The 26,039-nt window shown below is 53.8% G+C and overlaps 1 protein-coding gene across 6 annotated transcripts in view; it reads right to left on the bottom strand.

Annotated features, from left to right (window-relative positions):
- Positions 1-26,039, bottom strand: part of ARHGAP39 (Rho GTPase activating protein 39) — a 166,438-nt gene that overhangs the window by 23,681 nt on the left and 116,718 nt on the right. For 4 of the 6 annotated variants that reach the window (XM_074578027.1, XM_074578026.1, XM_074578025.1 and 1 more), the window contains exon 3: positions 18,377-18,457. The exons of the other annotated variants lie outside the window; for them this stretch is intronic. In XM_074578027.1, coding sequence (XP_074434128.1) covers positions 18,377-18,457 — 81 coding nt within the window. The remainder of the gene's footprint in view (positions 1-18,376; positions 18,458-26,039) is intronic. 6 annotated transcript variants of the gene reach the window in all.

Raw genomic sequence — 26,039 nt, 5'->3', positions numbered from 1 at the left:
ACTTGCAGAGGCCACCCGCACACCCCAAACCCGCGCGGCGTCGCGATGGAAATTACGCCACGCGTTTTTTCATACGTACGACATGCGCATGTGCATGTGCCAACGGGGACCTTCTTCATTCTAAGATGTGAATAATCATCCCCAGATTGTCACCCAACAGGCAGCCCAGGAAGCCAACCGTATCCTGGGTTGCATCAAAAGAACCGTGGGCAGCAGGTCGAGGGAGGGGATTCTGCCCCTCTGTTCCACTCTCGAGAGACTCCACCTGGAGTGCTGTGACCAGCTCTGGAGTCCTCAGCACAAGAAGGACATGGACCTGTTGGAGCGGGGGCCGGAGGAGGCCCCGGAGATGCTGGGAGGGCTGGAGCCCCTCTGCTGGGAGGACAGGCTGAGAGAGCTGGGGGGGTTCAGCCTGGAGAAGAGAAGGCTCCGCGGAGACCTTCCAGCCCCTTCCAGTCCCTCAAGGGGCTCCGGGAAAGCTGGGGAGGGACTCTGGAGCAGGGAGGGGAGCCATGGGACGAGGGGGGATGATTTTCCACTGAAAGAGGGGAGATTGGGATGAGATCTAAGGAGGAAATTCTTTGCTGTGAGGGTGGTGAGCCCCTGGCCCAGGTTGCCCAGAGAAGCTGTGGCTGCCTCATCCCTGGAGGGGTTCAAGGCCAGGTTGGACGGGGCTCGGAGCAACCTGGTCTAGTCAAAGATGTCCCTGCCCATGGCACAGGGTTGGGACTAGATGATCCCTAGGGTCCCTTCCACCCTAAACCATTCTCTGATTCTGTGATTCCTGGTGCGAGCAGGGGTGAAAGCTGAGGCAGGCAACACGCCGAGCGCGCCAGGAGCTCACCCGAGCAGGGCTCAGCGGAGACCAACTCATCCACAAGTGAAAAAACCTCTGGAGCCTCCAACCAGAGCCAGGAGGAGACCTCCTTCACCGCTACCCAAAGTCCACATTCTCATTAAAGCAGTTGATCGTCCTGGTGGGTAACATCTCCTCTGAATGACAACGTGTCCCCACAAAGTTGGGTTTCTCATCACCGATGCTCCAGCAGCTCATCCGTAGGTTCTCCGTTTCAACCCTAACTGCAATTGGCAATGAATCAGAGGGGTTTTTTCCCCCTCTTTATTAATAATTCATGGGCAGAAATAATTATAATTTCAGGATAACCTCGGCCCTGCAGGATTAACTCCTCGGGAGTGGGTTGCAGGGAGCTGTGCATCACCTGGGCAAGGCTGGCTGGGTTCCACCTGGGCTGCTGAGTGTCCTGGGACGAACAAGAAAGTCCAAGGGTTGGGGAGCAACTCAACCCTCTTCAACTGAGTCCACCTCTCCTGGAGTAGCTCCGAGCCAGTGGATCATCCACCGTGGAAACAAACGCCCCTCTACAGGAGGGCGGACATCAAGGCTTGGACCAACTCCCGGCTACCACCTCCTCACAAAATACAGTGTCAAATAGAATCACAGAACCTTCATGGTTGGAAAGGACCTTTGAGATCATTGAGTCCAACCAAAAACACTGTGAGGAGCAAAACTGCAGCCCAGCTTGGGCTTCAGCCTTGGACGTATTGACGCTGCTCCAGCCTCAAAGGCAATTGTCACTTCGGTTGGGACGTTGCCCACCCCCTTGCCAGCATGCTGCTGTCAGATGGGGAAGTAGGAGAAAATAATTTCCGAACACCATCATGAGCTTGGGCAAGAGCCAGGAAACAAATCTGCCAGCAGTGGGATGTGACGTTGGAGCTGGACAGAGATGCCCCCGTCACTCCCCAAACTGCAGGTAACACCAAGGATGTGGTTTGCACCTTGATCTCCCCCAAACGTTGGGTGACCTTTGGTGACCAACCCTTCTCCTGGGCTCCACGGAGCTCGTTAGTGGGAAATGTGCCTGTTGGTTGGGAAGGGCAGGAGCCGGACACCACCGGCTGCCATCTTGTCACCTGGCTCACGTCCGTTCTCCAGGGCCGTCTCAACCCGCGGCGTCTCCAATGAAGGACACAATGACCTCACACCATGAAAAGTTAGCCCAAGAGTTGGCTCACGTTTCTACTCCCATCCGCATGAAGCTGTCGAGAGTACGAGACTCTTGAGTTACTGCCAACTCCGTACTCGATCTCTTGATCCTGCTGACCTGAAGGTAGGAGGGTCCCACAGCCTTTTCATCGATTAGAGCCTCTTCTCACGATGAAATCCCAGAGATGAGGGAGGCTGGTGCCCAGCAGAAGAGGGCCTTCCCACTCCTTTTTGGCAGCAGGCACCATCTCCAGATGCCTCACTGCCAGCACAGCTCTCAGAGGTCACGCTGAGCAGCCCACCAGCCTTGGCTCCAGTTCTGGTGCCAAAACGTCCCATTGATGTATTGTCCGACGCACCCTTCTCCCCACCCACCGCTCTCTGGATCTCATGGATTCCGAGAGCTGGAGGCAGCTCTCCTTATGCCGTGTTACCACACTAAACAAGAATTAAACCTTCTCCCCTGCTTTCGTGGAAGCACGTCTACAGGGAGATCTTCTGCATCGTGTCCTGAAGGTTGAAGATGGCTCCTTGTTTCTTCGAGAGGGCAGCAGAGCCACCAGCTCTGGCCACCTCACGCTGCCTTTCCCAGGTCTACCTGTTTAAGACCATGCTTTGATTTTCCTCTTTGCTACCCCAGTTCTCCCTGCTCTTTTCCACCTTATCCGGAAGACTTCATAGCCACTGGTTGAGGGGTTCTGCAAGAAGAGGCTCTTCTGCCCCTGCATGACCTGGCACATGGATCATCCCAACTCACAGAGGTTTTTCATCTGCTCAATCCACGTTTCAAGTCCTTGGGAGGTGCCATCAAGGCAGGGGACGCTCAGGAGGAAGAGCAGAGGTGGTTTTTATGGAGGTAAAAGCATCTCCCGTCTGGCAGGAGGGATCTGAGCTGGGGTTTGCTGGTGTCTCCAAAGCACAGAGAAGCACATCGTGTTACCGGTTCCTTGGCGAGTCCCACGTTGGCACAGAAGATACCGAAGGCACCGTCTGTGACACGTCTGGGAGCACAGGCTGCTCTCCCAGTTTATTCCTCTTTCATTCTCAGTTATTTTTTCACAGCCACTTGTCCTTTCTGTCCTTCAGGAAAAGGTGGAGTGAGTCCAATCACTGAGTTTTGCAGAAAAATGCCCACAACGAGGCATATATAAATATCTCCCTGCATGGGGCTCCACCATCTCTCAGCACCCTGCTTTTTGCTTGCCCACGACTTTGTCCTCACTCCACAGGATGTGGGGAACAATTTCTTCCTTCCCTTTCTTCAGCAGCCTTCCAAGCTCCCGTGGACTTGAGCCTCCTGCCAGCTTCTTGCCGTTGAAGATCTGCATGAGTTTGGGTCCCTCCAGACTGGTTGTTGGATCTCAACCACTCATCAAGCCCTTCCAGACCCCCAAAACTCACTCCACAACCCTAGGAGCATGCCCTGGAGAGCACACACAATCAGGGGAGGAGGATGAAGGAAAGCCTTGATAGGTCAGAAACGCCAAGAAACGTTTGGCCGCATCGCCCCACATCAACCACCTCAAATGATGAGTGAGGGGAGAAGATAGATCCGCTATGGAGAGCACCAAGGACCTATTTCATCCCCTGCCTGCTCCATCATTAACGGGCAGATGTCCCACCAGCACTGAAAAGACCAGGGTGGTGAGTCTGGAAGCAGTGTGATGGGGCAAGAAGGGCTTTGTAGAGTGGAGTTGATGGTTGGACTCGATGATCCCAAGGGTCTTTTCCAACCTAAATGATTCTATGATTCTACAATTACAATCCCACCAGAAACAAACCTTCCTGCTGCTGCATGGATCCTAAACGAGGTCTTCTCTTCCTTCATCAATTATCCGACCACAGAGGACATTCATTTATTTTCACCACGGTTATGAACTGCACTAATTACAGGCCAGGTCGCTTAACCCACCCTGTGCTACCCAGCACATCCTTGTCACCTCCCCTCTGGCTCATGCCACCGGTTAGGACCGCGGCTGAGCAGCCACCAGGACAGACGGGGACTTGCATCTTGAGGATGATGAACCAGAAGACGGAGCGATAGATAATCGGGCCAAGGCTGGGCAGGAGCCAGGACAATCAGACCTGGAGCGATGCGGCGGAGCTGCTGGATCAGGACATTCCTGCTCATCCCACGGGGCTGCGGGGGACCAGTCCTGGGTTCCTCACAGGCTTTTTGATTCTTCCAGTGCTGGCTTTCCCATTAAATGTAAGCATATATGCGGCTGGTGGGCAGGCTCTGTGTTTTGGAGCAATTCGAGCATCTTCTTTTGGTTCCTGCAGTCTGCTTTTATCAGATTTATCTAATCTATTATCCAATTTCTTTAGCCTTCAGCCTACCAAAGCTAAAACCCCTGCAAGCTTGATTTCCAGCTAATGGAAATGGAAAGCAACCTCTTGATCTGCTCCTGCACGTGCTGCTTTTCCTGCCCAGACCACATGCGAGGGTCTTGGCCAAAGGTCTTGGCCAACGTGGCATCACCCGGGGCCTGTTGAGGAGGAACCGAGGCAGCGTGGCCAAGGCAGAGGTGGGAAACGTCGTGTGGCCGCTCTGATGGTTAACGCACAGGGATGCCATCGCTCACTGCCGAGGGTCTAATGGACCCTCTAAATACAAGGGCAGAAACCCAAGGAGGTGGTGGCACCCCACAGTCTGGAGCGGCTGCAGGAGGGTGGTTGTTGCCTGCAGAAGCTCTTAGCTCTTCCTACAATAACCCCAAACCCCACAAAACCCAAGGAGGCAGAACTTGGCTTCATTCTTCATGTGAACAAACGAGGAAAAAAAACCTCCGCTGCCGTAGGCAGGGAGTACAGGAACGTACGGGCTTCTGACGGTTAAAATGACTGAAATGCCTGTTTTGAGATTGAAATAGAATCGCAAAAATCTATCGAGAGTCTATTTGTTAATTCCGGTTTATACACGCAACTCCTTCCCCGCAGGATGCAGCTTCTGCGGGGGTCTCCTCCCCTAAAAGGGCTCCATAAGCCCTCGGTTGCTCCCCGTTTCTTCTGCTCTTCCTCCTCTGCCCATCTGAAGGTCATTAATCTTCATCAACAAGCTACTTTTTATATACAGACTCCCAAAGCTTTCGAGGCCAGAAAGCAGAAGAGCCGGTGAGCATTGCCAGCAGAGCCAGGCAGCGTGTCCCACCCGGAGCTGCTCGTGCCGGGGGTCCTGCTGTGAGCACCATCTGCCTTTGGGTTCTTAATCATTTGCAAGCAACGTTCCTGACCCACGGGAGAAGCTCTTTGAGTCACCAAGCGATGGACATTATCTTCTGCTCGTTAACGTGGGGCGGGTATCCACCGCCGCTTGCGCAGCCCAGCTTTGGCACGTCAAAGCAGAACTTTGTGGAAATTATCATCAGCTTTTCTGCATCTCATGGTCTGGATCTTGCACCGTCACCCACTGGGTGGCATGCAACTAACCCACGTCTGTGCCGGACTCGTTCCCCAAGAGCAGAGGACACTGCCCACAGACATCTCCAAGGTCTTTGCAACCCTACACCAAATCTCACAGCTCCTCTTGGCACCTCCTCGCGTCCTCCATTTGCTTTCAATGGCAAGAGTCGTCGCACGAGGGAAGGATAAGCAACGTTATGGACCTTGTGGTGGGACGGGACCAAGCAAATTGTTCTCCTGTTAGCCAGTTCCTTCTCTACGAGGTGGGTGAAGAAATAGTTTCTGGTTTCAGGTGCGACCACAAGCCACGAGCATCAGAACCCACCTCCCACTACTGCCCAGAAACTGGTTTCTCCAATTAATTTTCTAACCTGGGATGAGACCGTATTGGCTCGTTAGCGATTTGCAGCCCATCACAGAGGAAGAGGAGACTCCAGCTGCCTCCTTGAGGTCCCCCCAAACCTCATGGGTGGACCACTGCGAGCCAAGGTCTTTGCTGTCTGCTCCAGGGCCACCTGAGAGCCCAAGTCCTCGTTACCCCTCTCTTTTCTGATACTCCTTTCCCCACATTTTTCTATTACACACAGACGAGTCATTGAAACTCCAGCCCCGTCCGTGGACGCTTTGTTTTTGGAGATGAGGTTGAGGGTCTTGCTTGCTTTTAAGTAGCGTGGCAGAAGGCGTCATTAAAGGCTGTAACGCCAAACGTCCCCCAAGGCGTGATTAACAGTCACCACCCTAAAAATATCAGCAACCTTGGAAAGCCCCGACAATACTCGGCAAAGCGACGCTGCCGGAGCGGCACAAGCTGCCATCAGTGTGTCACCTTGGTGTCATCAAGGCCCATCTCCTCCTGCTTCTTCTGCTGGGGACCTCTCGCAGAGCAGGGTCACGCAGAAGGTGTCCCCAAAGCCCCTCAGGTGCACCAAGGTGACAGCGGGGGGACCGCAAAGGCCGCTCTCCTGAATCGGCAGTTATTTGTGAAAGAGCAAAACATCTCCAAAGCTAGGGGAGATCAACCTGCTGGCGTTCCTCTACCTCTTCAGCTAAAAGGAGGGGACACCAGCACGAAGAGATGAGCACCAAGTGATGCTCCGCAGAGAACCACGCTTCCGCTCTTCCACCGTCCCCGTAGGGACACGAATCCGTCCTAAGTCCAGGTGCTTTAACTCAAACCAGGTGAAAGCACCTCATTAATTCCCGGATTCGCCACTTGCATTAATATTTCGGCCAGCAGCCTGCATCTGGCAACAAGCGGCTACAGATAAAAATCCCCGCGGAGCAGCCCTGCCCGTCCAATCATCTAGCCAAGGTAGAGCTTTCAATCAAAATATTAAGTAACAGCCACCGATAAACCTGAAAGCCTCCATCGTGCCGCCCTGGATTATTGCTGAACGCTAGAACGCATCGCTACAGACTAAATTGAATTTTCTGCCTGCGAAAAGGAGCATTTGCGGCCAAATCGCCGCAGCCACGGATTGCTCCGTCACTCCAATACACGAAAAGCGACGCTGCAAGGGAGGGCGAGCCCCGCCGAGGCTTGGCACCCTCCTGGCACGGGAGATCCTCCAGAAATTCAAAGTATTTCTGCTCTCTCCGGCTGGGCACCGGGTTGCCCTGGCTATTTTCTCCTCGTGGGGAAGGCAAGGTTTGACTTACGACTCCGAGTACATTTCCACGACAAGCTGCTTCCCAAATCCCTCTAATCTTCTATCGGCGAAATCAATTTCTTTGCAAATTTGCATAATTTCCGCCGACTGAACCGCGGCATTTATTTAAGGGGTGGATTTTTATTTTTTTTTTTCCCCCAAAGCACTCGAGCGCCTTAAGCTCTTAAATCCTCCCTCCCCGCTCAAATACCCCTTCCCCCGACCTTCTTCCAGCCTTCGGAAAGTCAACGGAGGAGGTGAGAGGAGAAATCTCCGCTCCCTGCACGCTCCCCCACCTCCCTCGCCCAGGAATTGCTTGAATTCCGGTTGCTCCTGCTGGAGAAACGCAAGAAATCCTCCCCCTGCGCCGTGTCCCTGCGGCGGGCGGGCGGCGACACCATCCCTGACATTTAAATGAGAATTATTTCGATGCCTTGCAATAATCAAAACCATCCCCGGCTCTATTTGCTTTAAAAACACTCACGGCAAGCGAAATTATTCCCTACGCTCGTGCTTTCTGCCGCGACGCCTTTAACGTCGTCGATTGGCAGCGACATTAAATCAAGGCAGGAGCAGTGAATAAAAGCACGGGTCACAGCTGGGCTTAACTGCAATTATTTTAACGGCGTCGTTCTGGCTTTTAAAGGAATGATACCGCAACGCTTCTCCAAAGGGGATTTAAAAGCAAGAATATTCACAAAACCTACCCAAATACTCCCATTTTTTTCCAGATACGTTTGCTTGTCCCGGGGCGATTTGGGCTTCGCAGATGAAGACTATAATTCAGCGCCAGGATTAAACGGGTTTCCCCCTTCCAGGGGGGGAAGGAAAAAAGCCCTTCGTTTGAATCATTAATTCAAATATATTGGTTTCCAACGTCCTCTGAAGGCTCGCAGACACTGGAAAAGCACGGGATCCCTGGGCACCCCGCCACCGCCCTGCCATGTCCCCAAGAACCATCCCCGGGTCGTACCCAGCCATCCCCGTGTCGTACCCAGCCATCCCCGTGCCCTCGCTCTTCCTCACCTTCCTCCCCGGGCCGCGGGAGCCGGGCGCATCTCCTCCCCCGTGCCTTTCCACCGCCCTCCGGAGCTTTAAGTTCCCCCCCCGGCCCTCCCAGGATCTGGTGCTCAACTGGAACCACGTCAATTCCCTGGGGATGGGGATGAGGGATGCGGGATGCGGCTCAGCCCCGCTCTCCTCCTCCCAGTTGGGTACCACCGGCTGCCGCGCCGAGCGCATCCCGCTGCGATGCTCCGGGGTCAGCGATGAGCCGACGGCAAAAAAAACCAAACGCTCCCGGTACCTGGCGCGCTGCCCCACGCCGCTCCCCGCCCCCCAAACACAAATATCTTCCTATAAATGCAGGCGAAGGGGGGGAGCCGGGAAAAAGAGCCTGCCTGCTCTCCGCAGCAAGCCTAGAAGATGTCCGGGATCCAAATGGAAGCCTCCAATGATCCCTTCTAAATTTTCCAGCTAGGAAACTATCCTTAGGACAGCCATCCAGCCTCTACAATCACGCAAAAGGCACCGGAAAACTCAATTTTTTTTTTACTAATTTAGAACTAAATCGGGGGATAGGCCGACAGGCTAAAATCCCCCCCCACCCCGTCCCTAAGAGTTCATTGCTCTTCATCCGCAAGCATTCCCGTCCCCCCAAAAAATTTGTACGTCCAGAATTACACGCTTACAGAGTATATAAATATCCCGGAGCTTAGGTTCTACCTGAAATTTTAAATTCCTGCTCAAGCGCTCCTTGCTTACAGCTTTTACGAGATTCATGGCGCCCGCAACCCCGCCGCAGCCTCTCCAGCCCTTCTTCTACACTTCCAATCTCTTTTTCCCATCTTTATCTACACGCCTGGAAAGCTCACGTCCTCCTTGGTCTTCGTTTTTTTTTTTCAGAACCCCGCAGACACGGTCGAACGCCATTCCTGCAGAACCCAGCGCGAGCGAGGTGAAATCCGCATCGTTCGGGCAATCAAATCGTTATTTGGAGAGAAGTGGGAGCGCCGGGCCCAAGTTCCCAACCTCTGCATGGACCTTGGTGAGGCTAAACTGGTTGAACCCTGGTGAAAGGAAGGTTTCCGTGGTCAAATCCAAGCTGGGCCACGTCCTGACAATGGTCTGGATGGGGCAGGACACAGAGATGAGCCATGGCTTGGGCTGAGCTCTCCTTCTTGGGCTGCACCAGGTCCTCAAAGCCGGTGTAAAACCATCCAGGCACAGCAGGGAGCACCCTCGGGCTTTCGTTTTGTCAGCCGTTTCTCATCATAGAATCACAGAATGGTTTGGGTTGGAAGCGACCTTAAAGATCATCTTGTTCCAACCTCTTCCTTGGAGGTTCTCCATGCTCTCCTCTTTGCCTTCAATTACTGCGCCCGCTGGTCTCCCTCTCTCGTCCTCCTTAGCTTTGGTTGGGATGGGCTGACGCATCTCCCCGATGGGGAAAACCAAGAGGAACTGCAATTTGAACAGGTTTTATGCTTGTCGGGATCAGGAGGAGATGGACTGATCTCGCTGCCTGTATTCATGGGCGTCAGATGTCACCCACCGCTCCTGGGGGGACAATGGGGGAGTTGACAGCTCTGGATGCAGCTGCGTGGCAGGAGACCAGCTCCGCGACCTGCCAACCTCTTCCCAGGATGATCTGGGACTTGGATCACCCCATCCGTGGAGAAACCATGGAGAAGGTGCAGCGTTACCACCAACCGGATGGCGTCACTGCTGCCCTCTTTTTTCTGTCTCCTGCTAAACACCAGCGGTGGGACCACGAGGGACCTTTTGATGGATACAAGATGAGCCATGGGGCGTCCTGGAAGCCGAATATCAGGCTTGGTCTTGCTGGGGGGAATTCAGAGTGATGGGAAGGCTGAAACCCAACCTTCAGCCCATCGCTGTTGATTGCAAAGCCTGGCTTGAAGGGTGTCCAAGGTCTCACCAGGCTCCTCGCACACGATAATTTCATTCTCCAACTAAAATATAACCGAAGGATTGGCACTTGTGACCAAGGCAAGCAAAAGCCACCCTGTAAAAATACCTTTTTTTTTTTTTTTCCCCAATCTTAATTTTTTTCCAACGAAAGGAGAAGGCTACAACGTCCAGGGATTGTCCCATCCCTTTTCCCTGGACGGCGCTATCAGATCGCTTTTAGCTTCAGGGCTGCCACACCACATCTCTACGTGAAATATCTCCCACGTTGGCCGCCCGAGCGCTGCTGCTAACTCCTCCTCTCTCGGAAAAGCTGCTCCCATGCCATCCGCTCTAATTAGCAGCAGCGGAAGCTGAATCAAGACAAGAGAGAGATAACGAGCTTTCTCCTCCCCGTCCCCCCCCATCCCATTCAATAGCACGGGATTTTTCAGCCACCCTTTCTGCAGCAGCGAGGGGAAAAGCAAGGCTCTGAGCCACCGTCGAGACGACGAAAACCACTGTTTTCCGGTGAAATAGCAGCAGTTTATGAACATCATGTTGAGCGGAGCACGGTGTGGTGGACAGGTCTGCAGCCCACCCTGTAGACCCTATGCTGGGGGGCCAAGAATCCATATCGAAGGGGTTTTGTGGGCTCTAGCTAATAAGCAAATGCTGAAATGAGCTCGGATGGCTGTTCCCGGTGAACCGTGGGCTGGTGGCTTGTTCCTGAAGGCCAGGTTGACCTTGCTGAAGGTCTGCATTAGCTTTGGTTACCTGCTACATCTCCCCACAGCACCCACTTTGTGATCACCAAGCTCTCAAGCCATACAGGGACAAGCCGTGGTGGCCAGGGGGTCTCCAGCGAGCCCTCCGGGATCAGTCTCGTTAGGAACTGACCAGGAAGACGCATAAGACCAGGGTCTGCCAAGGTGGCAGGTCCACAACGCGACCCGTCCTGGCAGGCACAGCATGGATGGACGCCCACGGGAAGCCAAACGCCAGATCCCCGGGAGGCAACCAGGGCTGTTCTCCCCATCTCAGATGTACGATTAAATCGATCACCCAAAATAGCCTGTTTTCCGAAACCCAAATGTCACTGAAACAAGACGAGATTTTTCTTTTCTGTTGAGAGGGAGGAGGGAACGTGGAGAAGGGAGCACAGAGAAGCCTTTATCATTAAGCGGAATTAGCTGCAAAATACAAAGAGACCAGAAGTGACATTTCCTTAAATAGCCGATCAATAGGGGATCTGCTTTCTTTGGGTCTCTGTAAGCATGACAACAAGTTCCTACAATGCCGATTTTTAGCTCTTGCCGAACCCCAGCAGATTTCACACGCCCCGGCGCTCAGCCCTCCCCGTTGTTCGCTAAGCCGAAGCCCTTCGTCCTCTTGGTATTTCCAACCTGAATCATTCGTCCCTGTTACGAACAGCCCCAGGGCTCAGTTTGCAGCCTGGTGTAACCTCCCCCAGCTCTTCCGCCCCATAAGACCTCTCCTGTGTCTTTGAATCAGCTACCGGGACGCGACGGGCCACCTATCAAGGACTACGACAAGACCAATCTCCAAGCCCAGACGCCGGGCGATGGGGCAACGTGCCCGACCATTCCTCCCCTAGGCTCACCTCCACCCATGGAGAGCAAGCCCAGGAGACGGGTGACTTTGAAGCTGCTGATTGCTACCACGGTTGCGGTAAGGCTGATGGAGCAGCTTCTTCTCTTAGAGAAGAGCTTTTGGCCACGGAGCCAAGCTAGACCTGCTGCCCTGGTTTGTGTGCGAGCCACCAGATACTGCCATCAGCAGAACATTGGCTTTGAAGAACAGGTCCTGGCAGCTGGAGCTCGGCTGTTTGCTGGGAGCCTGCCAGCAGGAAGGGTTGCTCTTGGCTTAGAGGGACACTACAGCTCCATCACGTGGGCACTACACACGTGCATTTGAGATAAGTGACCCGGCTCACGCTGAGGATGAAGACGGTGGTTCACTTTTCAAAGCAAGACCACAGTTGGGTGTTTGGCTGAGCATGGAAAAAATGCAAGGTTGCAGCAAAGAGCGTGGAGGAAACTGCTCCCAACTCCGTCACCCAGGCTCCAAGTTACATTCCAGAAGGACGCTCCAGCTCCTCAAAAATGAAGCCATCAGACAGATGGACTTTAAGCTTTAGCTGCGTGGGGAGAAGAGACTGGATTTGCCTCCCTTCTGCCCCACGGAGACTTGGACTCGGGGCACAGGTCCCAGCCCAGGAGGTCACACCACAGTGGTACATCCGAGAACAGTGATGAACCCTCCAAACCACTCTTCAATTTTGCTCCAAAAGACGGCATTAATCTCATGGTTCTCCAGGGAATCAGCAGGGTATTAGGTCCACGCCTCCTCATTACTTCTGAAGAAACCAGGCAGCAGATTTACCTTTAAATATCAGGAACAGGCACATTTATTCGCAGAGAAGCTGTAAGCTGTGGTCTTAACTCACAATTGTGAAAGATGAAGCCTGAGCAGAACGAGGCGGCGGACAAACCGAGCAGCTGGCAGCAGCACGTGTCGCCGCACGGGACAGCTGGGACGGCCACCACGCCGCTTCTGCTGGGCAGGTGTCTCCTCGGCCGGCAAATGTCTGTCGGCACACTTGAGATACATCTTCGTCATGGTTGGAAGAGGAATGTGGCCTCGCAGCCGCTTTGGCTAAGATTGACACCAGCAGTGAAGGAAGCTTCAGCCCGGACATGCTGAGCTCCCGTCCTCAGGATGGCTCCGGGGTACGGGCTTCATCAGGAAGCTTGGATGAATTCAGAGGTTGCAACCAGAAGGGGTTGGAGACCTTCATCCACCCAGTGTCATGGATGTATTTGTTCCCACGTACCCAGTGCGTGGCCAGTTGGAAGGAACTGCGTTCAAAGTCTGGTGTGGTGGCTCCTCACCTCTGTCCCAGGCTTCTTCCAAGCTCCTACAAACATCCCAAATTTGGTACCTGGCTTCTCATAAACCTCATTGCCAACAGGGCAAATTAAACCCATTCTCTACATCCATGTGAAGGCCCTACAGCACCAACAACCAGCTAGTCTGCGCCCAGCTGGAGAAGGGCTGAACGTGGTGGGTGCAAAAGTTGGACATGGAACACTCTGGAGAACGAATCTAGCAATACCTGAAGCACACAACCCGTGTGAGAGCCAAGAGATGAAGAGAACCGTAGAAAGTTGGCAAACTGCAGCCATATCTCCAAACAGAGGTCGCCCAGGACAGACACACAACCAGCTCCTAAACTTCAGGTGCCTGATGGGCCACACATGAGGCTCTGTGGAGCTACCAGAGAGATGGTGACAGGTCTTTTGGAAGCCGACCCCAGTTCTCTCCTCACCTCCGTACTTGCTTTGTTAGACAGTCAGCTATGAAGTGACTCCTGTTGACCACGAGATGTTGAAAACCATGAGAAGATCAAAGACCTCTTTAAACTCTCCTGGCTGGGGAGGTCCAGGATGAATTGAGGAAGACCACGTCAAGAGCACTACAGAGAAGACGAAGCAGTTGCTGTCCCGCTCTCCTGACATGCTCCCGGCAGAAACAGGATCCGCTCCTCCCTGCTCATGGGTTGGACATCTGTCCACTGCTGGAGAACAGTCTGCTGATCACCTCTGCTTTGGCATCTGCCTCCCGTTTCCCAACGAGCAGCAGGGGAGAAGGAGGTCATTAACGCTTTGCTGCTGGGCTCCATGTCTGGCACGCTCCGTTTCCCTCCACCATGAAGCTCCAGCGTCTTCCTGGTGGCCACAAAGCCCTGACCACCTGCACACGGTACACAACATCCACCAGTATGGAACAAGGAGGGTCACAAGAGTAGAGCACCCGTGTGCTGGGAGAGGAGACAGATTCAGAGGAGCAAGTTGAAGGTCTCGGATCTGAAGACCAGCTCTAGCAGCCTTGGACCCTCCATCCATTGACTGGCCAACACAAGCACGGGATGATGACAGAGACCTGGGATCTGTCCCACAAACAAACAGACTTTTTTGAAAAAAAACCACCGCACGGATTAGCAAAGAGTTCAAGAACCATGGGAGGAAAAATGAGGACGTTTAGCAACTGGGCTCCAGGGACCACAAAGCAGAAGGAATAAAGAGGAAAGGGTTAAGACCCGTAATCATAATTGCCTGTCTCAATGGGATTTGGCTGCAAGGGCTTTCCTACAAATGCCTTCCAGACAGACGGAGCAAGACGTCATCCTCTTAATGACACCCACTAATCTTCATTATATTAGAAAATCTCTCAGAGCGATTGTTGGCTGGGAGCACCCAGCCAGCGCTGTCAAGGAAGCGGAAAAATCCTTGCCTGCTCCTGAGGATGCTGCTGCTGCAGCTCCTGGGGGGACCCAGGCGGCTGAACCCCAAAGCTGCACTTGGGGAAGACAGTGCCGTGGATGAGGGTGGTCTCCCAGATGAACCCCGCAGGACCTCATCAGCCAACCTTCTTGCCTCTCCGCCTGCTTGCACCCAGCCTTCACGCGAGGACATCTCATGAGCCACCCTGCTCCCACACTTTGTCCAAACACCTGTAAGTCCTCCAGCTTCTCCCTTCCCAGCGGGAGGGGAGGAAGTGATGGAAATGAGTGGACACATGCCCAGAAGGATGCAAGTCACAGCCTAGGTCTCACCAAGCTTCCTCAGCCACCAGAGACCTACAGACGCATTGCGTAACTCCATCCTCTACCAGGCACACTGCCCAACTCTTATCTTGGCCTTCAAAGGAGGCAACATGTGGCTTTGAGAAAAACCCGTGGGACTAAGGCAAGACTTGAGGGGGAGGAGAGGGTTGGAAGGACCTGAGAAGGCTGTTGGGCTGGAGATCTGATTGCCCACCCAACTGTGAAGCCTCCAGCATCACTTCACGAATGGCGTTTGTAAGTGGCTGGATCTGGAGGATCTGGGGCAGCGTTGCTCCAGTGGAAGCACCCGAGGGCTCACCCCGCACCACGCTCCGTGCCGGTGACTTCAAAGCTCTGGTTGGGTGCCAACCCGTTTCGCAATCGCCACCTCAGCGCTGGCATGAACCCGTGGGAAGCACGGGGGAAGACGAGAGATCCTCCCATCCCTTTGCAACCCGGCCAAGGGTGCTGGAGCACCAGCCTTTCCCGAAAACCTGCCCTTGAGCATCAGAATGAGGTGTTTGGACTGTGGTCCCACCACCCAGGTCTTGGCAGAGGTACCTCAAGGGTCCTGCCATTCGCATGAGGGACCACGCGTGCACCCCTCTGAGTCACCCAGAGGTAGACACCCGTGTTGGGCTTCCAGGTGGCCTTCCCTGTGCCATGGGTGCTGCCCACCAGCCATCCAGAGGTAGACACCCACGTTGGGCTTCCAAGTGGCCTCCCCTGCGCCATTGGTGCTGCCCACCATCGCCCCCCCCAAGAAACACCCTTTCCACCCTCTGGGATCTGCCCAGCGTTGGTCCACCCAAGGAAAAGCTGCCAGCGAAGCTTGGGAGAAACTGAAAGCAAGATGCCTTTACGCGGGGTGATTTTCACAACGTGCCACGCACCCTTCTCCGCAAAATCAACCCCGTTAATAAGAAATCATCCCTGCCGTGATGAGACGCGCTTTGATTTCAGCTCTAACGAGTGCCAGGGCAGCGTGAAGGTGGCACTCACACGGTTAAAAAAAAAAACAAACCCCACCCCAGGCTTGTGCTGGCTCCATCTCGCTCGGCAGCCCCCAGACAGAGGGCACTTGAGACCCGTTCTTCCAGAAGGAAGTCCACTCTCAGCTAATTAAGCAAAGCTGCTAATTAGCTTCCTGGCTGGATGTGACTGGGGGGGAAGGGCGGCGAGGGCCGTCCGTGGGTTTTTATGGGGGGTAGAGTTGGGGTCGGGAAGACGGAGGCCTCTCCTGCAGCAAAGCAGATGCTGATGCAAACAGGTCACGTGCGCTAACCGCGGTGAAATTTAATCTTTTAATTGCTTGGGCGGCCGCGGGCATCAGCCAGCTGGCGGGTGGGGGACCGTTGTCCCCAAAAGCTCGTCCCATCGTCTCTGATTGCGGCTCGTATCCGGCACCGCCACCCAGCTGGCGGTGGGTCAGAACCCATCGGTGCCGAATCGCTAACCCCGTTTGCGGAAAAAAATGCAGAAAACCCTGAAAAGGATAGAGAGTGGCGTGTCCCTGTCACCGCTCCGTGTCCCCGTCACCGCTCCGTGTCCCCGTCGTCATTCTGTGTCCCCATCACCAGTAAATCTCTCTCGGCTGCGGCCCTGGGTGCAGGCTCAGCTCCCGCTGCCGGCCCAAGTGCGCTTGAGCGGAGGAGGCACCTGCAAAGCCCATTTCCCAACCAAACAGCGGAGCCAGACCTGCCAAATCACACTCCCTTCCCCTCTTCCTCCCTTCTCCTGCCTACAGCCAGGGAATTGCATCCATCCTGCATGCCGAAGGGATGCTTCGGAGGAACACTGTCCATGGGCTAGGTCCCTCGGAGCTCCCCCGACGCTCAAGGAGAGCGTTCTGCTGGTGGGGATATAAACACCAGATAACGCTCCTATTTGTTTGCCCTCCTCGAAAGCTCGTTTTTTTTGCCTCCTCTTGCCTAAGCGGCAATTAATCCTGACGCTCCTGGGAGGCTACTGCAGCAGCAGGGAATTACGGGGCAGGCAGGGTGGCGCGCGGCCAACGCCGTTGGGTGATTTTCCGCTCGCGCCTGTCTCGAACCGGGATGGAGACTGTTGCAAACCGTGCCACCGTGGACCAGTTGGCCAGCCCGTGCCATCGTCAGAGCAGTAGGGAAGGGAAGGCAGAGTGTCGCGCCCTCCCGGTCCCCACTGCCAGCATGGGAAGCAAAGCAAGAGCTTGAGGTGCTTCAACTCACCTGCACCTCCAGAAAAAGCACAGAAACTGGGGGTATTTGTCAAAGCCCAGAGCAAGCAGGCAGGCATCAACCCCAAAACCCCCCAAAATCTGACCGCGGTCTATAGACCCGTTGTCTTAAAGGTAGGACTTGGGATGAACGTGGTGTTATGGACAAAGGCTTCAGGCCACCAATTCTTTGCAGGTCTGTATTGGTAAAAGCATCCAGTGCAGGTGTTTATCCTCCCTCTTCCCACCTGATTTGATCTGGATGATGCCAGCAGGTACCAAAAACCCTACCTGCACAGGCTGGGATGGGATCAGGGCAAGATAAGTCTGTCTGGGTCCGTGGGGAGGTCCCAGAGACCCACCACCACCTCCATCCTGGCAGGTGGTGACCAAGGGGGACATCTCCCAAATGCTCCGGGGAAGGACAAGGTGGCTCAGCTAAGATGCTTCCTTTGGCCACCAAGAAAGAGTGGCCAAGGAGCCATCTGGGCTGTATCAAGAGCAACTTCTCAGTCCCCGCCTAAATCCATCCCTGCTCACAGTACTTTGGGTTTTGAGGGCAAAAAGCTTGTTTTGAAAGCAGCGATGGAGGCGCGGGGCCAGGCTCCAGGAGCCCAACACACAATCGACCCCCACCTCTGATCACCTACTCAGACATACTCATTTTTTGCCCAAGTCCAAGGCATCGGACCATCTCAGCACTCGTGAGAAGTGACGGCGTTTGTACACCCGAAGCACTTGTGCAAACTCAAAGAGGGGCCTTTTGAGCTGTAACGAAGACAAACACGACACCGTACTATTTTCTAGCAACATAAACCCATGAAAGCTGGAGGCGGCGGTTGGGTTCAGCACCTGAAATCCTGAGCCGAGCAAGAGAAAGCTCATATCCGTCTTACAAACAGACTCTGAAAGCAGTTGGACCCACAGGCTGGAAGAGGTGGTTCATGTCTCAGGAGGCTTTCCCACCTCCAGGGCCCTACGGAGACAGCGAACCAAATCACCTGGGCTCGCTGTGGTGATGGATTAAATCCAGACCCACACAAATCTGCTTATATTCGATGCAAAAAATCCTCGGGAAGAGGTGAGAAACTGGTTCCAGTGTGGGAAGATGTTGAAGCCACCGCCCCACCGTGATGGCAAGCGTTGGGGTCCATCAGCAGCACCGGGTGAGTTCTGTCCTGATGATGGAGCCTAATGAAACCCCGTAGACAGGGAGCTCACCCGGAGGTGTCACCCCATCCCCAGTGCTCCTCCTGTCCTGCTCTCCAGTTTCTGGTCACGGGTAGGAGCCACTCAAACGAGGACCACCGCATAGAGAGGATGGAAGGTCCTTGCTCCAAAGAACCACCAAAATATATCTTAAGATTTATTTAAGGGTGGTAGTAAAGCTAAAAACCACAGCACGTGAAGGGAAGGGGATGGGGAGAAGGACCAGAAGAGCACAAAGAAAACACCACTCTCATTCGCTGCCCCATTCCCGCGGGTCGGCTGGCAGCATGCGGGTTGTCCCACACCCCCACCTCACCCCCGAGGCCACCTTGCAGACCCCGACCCCGAGACCGGAGGGAAATTTTGGCTACCTGTAGTGGAGGAGTTGACCTTCCGCACTGTAATCCCGATAAATGTCATATTCTTTCTCAAACACTCCGGAAGGCGACGAACTGCAATACAGTAACAGTGAACAAGGAGTTACCAACGGTGACTGCGACGCGCGCGTGCCCTCATTAAACTCTCCTTCACTTTAGGGTTAACGAAGATGCATCCACAGAGAAAGGCTCCTGGTCCCCACCAGTCTGGGCTCTGCGCTTGGGACCTACTCCCACCTCCTCGCATCAAGCTTGGAGTCATGAATCGGCTCTTTAGCAGAGGATGACCAAGCCCTCCATGCCTGTGGTCTCCAGCTTCATTACAAACCTTGCGAACACCACCTTCTCCCTTAAACTCTGCTCATTTGTGAAGACCGGCTGTAGACCTGCCTGGACACACCTTCAACATCTGATGGCTTTGTCCCACCCGTGGTCCTTTCCAAGTGCAGCTGTTCCTCATGCCTGGAGCATCGCCCTTGCTCGTCTCAGGTGGTCAGAGCCAACCCCAGAAAAGCCCTTTTGGCCCCATTTTCATCTACCACATTGTAGACGTCACGTCTGAGCCAGCACAGCCCTCGCTCCCAGAAGACGGAGAAGGTCCCAGCACCAACAGCTACCAACCTATTCCAAGAGACACCTTACCTGAGCGCACTCGTTGGAGAAACATGGGAAAAAGCACCTGAAGGTGCAGGACGGCATTTACACGCTGCTTTTTGGACTATCACCAGCTTAAAGCCACTCCTAGAGGAGCAAACCCACCCTTGCTCCACGTTCCCTTTGGCTCCATGCTTGCCCAGCAGCCTGAAATCCACACCGAGAGACCCTCCAACACCTCCCAACGAGGCACGCGACCACCTACGAGTCTTTGTCTGAGGGCAATGCTTTCCAATATTGTTCGTACTCGTTGCCAAAATTTGCTCAACGAGCACAGAAAAGGTCTTTTTTTAAATTTTCTTTTATTTTTTTTGCCTTAACAGTCCGTCACTGTGGGAATGTGCAAATAATGAGGCTCGTTCAGAAAACAGACGAGCACCGAGCAAATTATTAGACATTTGCTCCGCATCGGAACGTAACAGCAAACATCTGGAGAAATAACTTCATTTTGAGCAGTTCTCGAAGAAACAGCATTAAACCTCCCCCGATGTGCACATTAAGAGGCTGTTGTTAATAAAATTCAGATCAGATGTTGGCTTCAGAAGAAGAAGAAAACGAAAAGAAACAAATCTTCTTAATAGGATAGACCTCAAAATTTTTATTCAAGCAAGAGGCAGTAAAATTAAGCTTCTGTCAAAGCTCATTTTAATGAGACTGCCGAGCCCTGAAATTATGGCTGTGTTGAATTGCTTAATCCCCTTTTTCCTCTCGAGCACGCGCGCGCGCGAATGAGTGCACCTCCTCCTCCACGACGCCCAGTGTCTTCTCAAGAGAAAGGCGTCAACTCTGATGCCCGGTGCCATACCCAGGTCCGAGGCTCTAGAATCTCCTCCCCAACGGGCAACGCCCTGGCTAGAAGGGAATTAATGCTCAGGAAGCTTCCTAACGAAGAACCCCGCTGCTGAAAGAGGTCATATCTAACCTTTACAGAAGAGAAAGCCAATGGATGTTGGGAGAAGACTTCAAGGAAGGTCTCCTTCAGGCAAGTTCTTGTGATCAAAGACCCTCACGGCAAAGAGGTTTCTCTTCCGGTGGCAGCATCCCTGCCCAACCATAGCCTGGAGAACCTTCAAGGACTATGTCATCTCTGCAAATCCCTAGTGCTCTTGGAGCTGAAAGGAGACTCTCCTTTTCTCCAGGGTTCCCCAGGAACCAAAGACTTCAGGACCACCTTAGCTTCCCTACGCAAGATCTGTCCATTTGCCCTACGTCATGGACCTTTTGGAAAGATCTGCAAGGTAAGAAATGTCCTCCTGGGTCAAAGCAATGGTGTCTCCAGCCCAGTACTCTGCTTCAAACCATGGCAGCAAGAGATGCTATTTATGGAGAGCTCATGACTCTGGTTGTTGCCTGCGGTCCATGCCCTCGTGCCCACCAGCACCCAGTCCCTATGTTAGGGGTGACAGCAGCGAGGTGTCCTCCAAGGCACCCACTTCAGAGATGTTTATGGACCAGTTGCCTTGAATTTCGCAGAATCGCAGGGGGTTGGAAGAGACCTCTAGAGATCACCTCGTCCAACATCCCTGCCCAAGCAGGGTCACCCAGAGCAAGTTGCACAGGAACACATCAAGGTGGGTTTTGAAGATCTCCAGAGAAGGAGACTCCAGAACCACTCTGGGCAGCCTGTGCCAGGGCTCTGCCACCCTCAAAAATTTGTTTAATCCCTTCCTGAACCCGCAGCAACACCACGGCCTCCACAGCGGCCCACCGCAACGGATTCCAGAAGTTTGGTACCTGCTGTACACCCCCTTCCCCTCCAAAAAAGGAAAAAAAAAAATTCACCTGATGATCAGCTCTTCCTTCTGGCTCCATATTTTTCAAAACACTTGCAATTAAGGGCACCCAGCATGTCTCCTTGCATCCCAGGGCAAACCTGCCTTGCTAAAGGCAACGGGAATCTGGGAGCAAGAGGAGGATGAAGTTTCCTGCGGGCGCTGGCTCCCAAAATCTCCGTCTCTTCTCATTCTCACCTGACTGGAAGATCCGAGGAGCCCAGGGCAGCACCGCCAGCATCTGGCCAGCCAGTTACCAGAAAACGAGCCGACCGTAAATTCCCAGTAATGACGTCAGCTGCTCCTTGGCCAAGGCGCAGCTGCTGGAATTTCAGACGCTCTCCGATCAGTTGGTGCGAAGGTTCTTCCAAACACGGCAAAGGCTGTTGAAGCGGCCGCGGAATTCCGCGGCTTTTAATTTTCTGGCCCTGCCAGCTGGATGCAGGCGGTGAGGGATGCGCGAGCTCACAGGTGAATGGAGGTTATTCACAGCTGGCTTCAAAACTCGGAGGAAATACCCAAGGAGGGAGATTCTGCTCCCAATTTGGTATTTCGTGCCGCAGGCGGTACAGTATGACCCCTGTCTTAACGCAGCAATGCCTTCTGCGCTTTCTATCCCAGTCTGACTTTGAAACCGGAGCTCCAAAACATGCCCAGGAGCAGGGACAGCCCATGAGGCCGGTGGGATGAAACAGCTCGACAGGGTTTGCTCTCAAATACACATGCTGACTTGACATACATTAACACCTCGTAATCATTCGAGCAAGTTGCCTTTGGCTGCCACCTCCTCCTCTCGAGATAAACGGATTAAAACCTCGGGTCTCGCTGACACACAATCCACGCGTGGACCAAAAACGCCAGGCAAAGCGGCAGGATCCAGATCGACTGGAAAGCTTCAAATCCACCCCACCAGTTGAACCACATCAGGAGTAAGACCGCTGTCGGCACGCCGTGGGTGGCATGGCTCCTCACTCGGGTACTGATGAGTCAGGCTTGGCTTCGTTATCGTCGCAATCAGCTCTTAGCAGTGAAGCTGCAAACGAGATTGATGGCAAGGATCGCATCCAGCTGCAACTCCAGGAGCTGCAAGCCTCCAGGTCAGCAGCGTAACACCTGGGACACCCCCTCTGCTCTTCTGCATCCTACAGGAGATGAAAACTCACCCTTCCACTGCCACCGCTAAGGTCCTACTCGTTATTTTTTGGGTGACTTTAGCAAGTTCTGATCAAAAAGCTGCCCCCAGGTCACAGCAGGTAGACTGCCAAGACTAAAAAAAGACCAGGCTAGCTGACCTGTGTCCCTAAAACTGGAGGTTTTGCTCGTGTTGGAAAGAAATACCATGCCACAAGCAGGAGACAATCAGGGAAGTGGTGACAGGCTTCCACCAGACAACCCGTTCCGGAGGACAAAGGTGCTGAGGGAGGGATGCTGAAATTCACCGACATCAAACTGTGATGTTTTGTTCCACTTTTGATAATTGGAAGACGTTTTGCAGACCCACGTTTGGTTCTGGGTCTCAAGGTTACTGATGGTTGAGATGCGGAGATCTGCTCCAGCTCTACTGAGAACCATGGTCAGGATGGACCAGGCATCTCCACACCTCCTGTGTTGAACAGAGCAGGAATGTAGGGTCCCTTCACCTTCAAGAGGAGATTTTGGGGGTGAGAGGGCATTTAAAAGAAGCTTTCCAGAACAAAAAGTCATCTCCAAGCATCTCCAGCATGCACCGTCCTAGTTTGTCCTAAGACCAGGAGGTGAAGTAGCTGGTGCACATGGTGCCTAGACTAGACCCTGCCTGGAAGCTTGTGGAAGCTCAGTGTGATGATGGTGAGGGAGCTGCCAAAGGCTACGCTGCGATAATTGTGGAAATGATGAAGCATCAAGGTGAGCACGACATGTGTGTTGTCATCAAAAGCATGGAGATGACAGGTTGTGACATTAGCATGTCATTTTACGTTTGCTGAAGGTGCCTCTCCCTGAAGCTGTGATGTCTCGAGGGCGACAAGAGTCAAAGATGCCACCGCCCAACCTGGGACCAGCTGAAGGAGGGGATTGCTTCTGCAGCGAGGGTCCGTGTCCCAGGAGGTGGAAGAGGGACAGATCAAGGAGCGACTCCCCATCCTGGTTGGACTCAACGTGCTGAACCTCAGCTTGTAGAGCCAAGATTTCATCCTTGGTCTTGCCAATAAATAAAACTGGTCTCCTTTGTCTGTTTTCCTGCTGAAACCTGGAGCCTGGGGTGGAGAAGGACCCCTGGAAGAAGCTGAAGGTTGCTGCCTGGAGCAGGTTGGAGTGCTGCAACATTCACCCAGACTACAAAACCAACAGTAGCTCAAGAGTTACCCTCCTTCCCCGCCAGCCAACTGGGAAGAGTTGGCTCAGATTTGGGGAACAGCTTAACTACGGGCAGCAAATCCTTCTGGGGAAGCAAGTGCTTCTGTCCAAACCGAGCAAGAATACCATGTTCCTTCTGCTGCGGGGACCTGGAAACTTGTCAAACCACGCAAACTCTCAGCAATCAGACTCAGACCCACAAAAGCAAAGATCCACGTGGTTCCAGAAAGGAGGAGTCATGGCAGCTTAAAGCTTGTAGACCTGAAAGCTTGTAGACCTGAAATCTTGTAGACCTGAAAGCTTGAAGATCTTAGAGCTTGCAGACCTTAGAGCTTGCAGACCTTAAAGCCTGTAGACTTTCAAGCAGCACCACCAGGACGATGTCTCTGCAGACAATGGTCCTCCTGGTGACCCAGACTCGGATATACCATCAACTATGGCATGAAAGCCCCATGAGGGTGACATGAAACGTGAAGAATGGCACGGATCGCGACCCAGACTTTGCTTAGGTCTTGCTTTAGCCCCCATCAAATCTTCGTTTCAGCCTAATCCGGGGAAATCCTAACGGGTCGGATTTGTGCCGGGCTGCAAAGTCCCACCAGTAAAAACCTTTTACTGCTTCGTTTCCACAACAGCAGGGTCACCGCATGGAGAAGCACAAGTCAGCTCTACTCCACCATCTCCATTTAGCTATCAGGCGTGAAAAGCAGCAGCCCTGAGTCACTGGTCAAAGACAAGCATTGCAGAAAGCACCTTAATCATGGAATCATGGAGTGGTTTCGGTTGGAAGGGACATTTAAAGGCCATCGAGTCCAACCCCCTGCCATGGGCAGGGGCATCTTCAACTAGCCCAAGTGGCTCAGAGCTCCATCCAACCCGGCCTGGGATGTTTCCAGGGATGGGGCAGCCACCACCTCTCTGGGCAACCTGGGCCAAGGGGCTCACCACCCTCAGCGTAAAAAAAAAAAATTCTTCCTTTTAATCCAGTGGCTCTGTTAGTCTGACCTTTGTCAAGCACAATTCATACGGCGCTGGCTGGAAAACCTTGAGAAAATATCTTACTGGGGGGGAAGGCAAATGGTAGGGGACAAACGCTCCGTTGCATCGCTGCCCCTGGGAAGCCGGGGCCAGCAGGAATCTAACACCGCTGCTGCTTAAATATTAAATAGCTGGCAAGCCTGTCCCCGGCTCCCAGCAAGCTCCACGCCTGCTGCTTCCAGCAGCTATGCGGTTATGCCGAAATCGCAGCGAGTGACTTTTAATGACACCCCCCCACAAAAAAAATTAAAAAAAAAAAAAAAAAATTTTCAGCTTGTCTTGGAGAAGCAAGCGCAGCCGGCTCCGCCACCCCGTCCTCGGAGATGCCCCGCTCGGCTCCCATTGCGCTGCCTCCGGGCATCGGCATCGGCTCCGGCCTTAATTTTTACTTTCCCTGCCTCTCGATGGGCGTTGGGTGGGGTGGACTCGCTCAGCCGTCAACTCCACCTGCGCAGAAACCTCATCGGAGACGGTCCGGATGCGCCAGAGGATGCTGCGTTAGTGTGGACGGGGATAATTACGGCTGATGGGAAAGGAAACCCGTTTGATTCAAGAGGAAAGCGGGTTATGAGACAGGAGTTGGGTGGGGGGGGGAGAAAGTTGGCTCTCTCTCCACTCAACCCCTCTCTCAAGCTGGCGGGATGCTGGTCACGCTGGATGTGTCACACCGAGGAGATGCGGATGCCTTAGCCCCTGCTGTTCCCACGGAAAACAAATGGATCCCTCGCCCATCTGCCCTCTCCATGGAAAAAAAAACAAACAAACCTGGGGAGAAAGAGTGAAGGAAAGAGCCTCGCGTGTTCCTGGGGGCCTGTCAGCAGGAAAGCATCTCCCCAACATCAGAAGGCCGTGGAGCTGTTGGAGCGGGGCCGGAGGAGGCCCCGGAGATGCCGGGAGGGCTGGAGCCCCTCTGCTGGGAGGACAGGCTGAGAGAGCTGGGGGGGTTCAGCCTGGAGAAGAGAAGGCTCCAGGGAGACCTTCCAGCCCCTTCCAGCCCCTCAAGGGGCTCCGGGAAAGCTGGGGAGGGACTCTGGAGCAGGGAGGGGAGCCACGGGACAAGGGGGAAGGGTTTTAAACCAAAAGAGGGGAGATTGAGATTAAAAATAAGGAAGAAATTCTCCATGATGAAGCTGGTGAGCCCCTGGCCCAGGTTGCCCAGAGAAGCTGTGGCTGCCCCATCCCTGGAGGGGTTCAAGGCCAGGTTGGACGGGGCTCAGAGCAACCTGGGCTGGTTGAAGATGTCCCTGCCCATGGCAGGGGGTTGGACTAGATGGGCTTTAAAGATCCCTTCCCACGCAAACCATTCGACGATTTGCTGAAAAAACACACTTTTCTGAGGTGAAAATACCTTTCCTCGATTGAGGGGGCCTCCTGATGCCTGGACAGCCTGTCTCCATCTCTGCTGGATGCCAGCACCTCCAGCACTCCCCGTGGCGGTGGGGACAGACAGACAACACTGATTAATTTTTTTTTTGGCGGGGGGGGGGGGGGAAAGCACCTTCCAAATCTTGATGTTATGCCCAAACTAGGAAACGAGGCTCTGTAAGGCCAGACGTGAACCTATGGCACAGGTCGGCGCTGCTCTCCAAGCCATAGCTGGTCCTTTAAAGCCTTCTGCTGGCAGCAGCGTCCGAGGAGGAGGAAGGACGGTGGGAAACCAAGCGACAGCTCTGCCTGGAACACACCTCCTGGCACGCGGTGGGAAGGTGGGGAATAGCATGAGGGAGGATCAACGCCACACTTGCACAGGCGGCCCAAAAGGCGCCGTGCTTGGAAAAAGTCTCGGGGAAATAAATAAACCCCGCAACGGCTGTGAATCGCCGGCCCCAGCAGGACCGGACGCGGGGTACTTATGGGCA

The sequence above is a fragment of the Larus michahellis genome, chromosome 2, assembly GCF_964199755.1.
Source record: "Larus michahellis chromosome 2, bLarMic1.1, whole genome shotgun sequence".
NCBI classification, from domain to species: domain Eukaryota; kingdom Metazoa; phylum Chordata; class Aves; order Charadriiformes; family Laridae; genus Larus; species Larus michahellis.
Note: the sequence above shows the minus strand (reverse complement) of the source record. Positions and strands in the feature narration are given on the sequence as shown.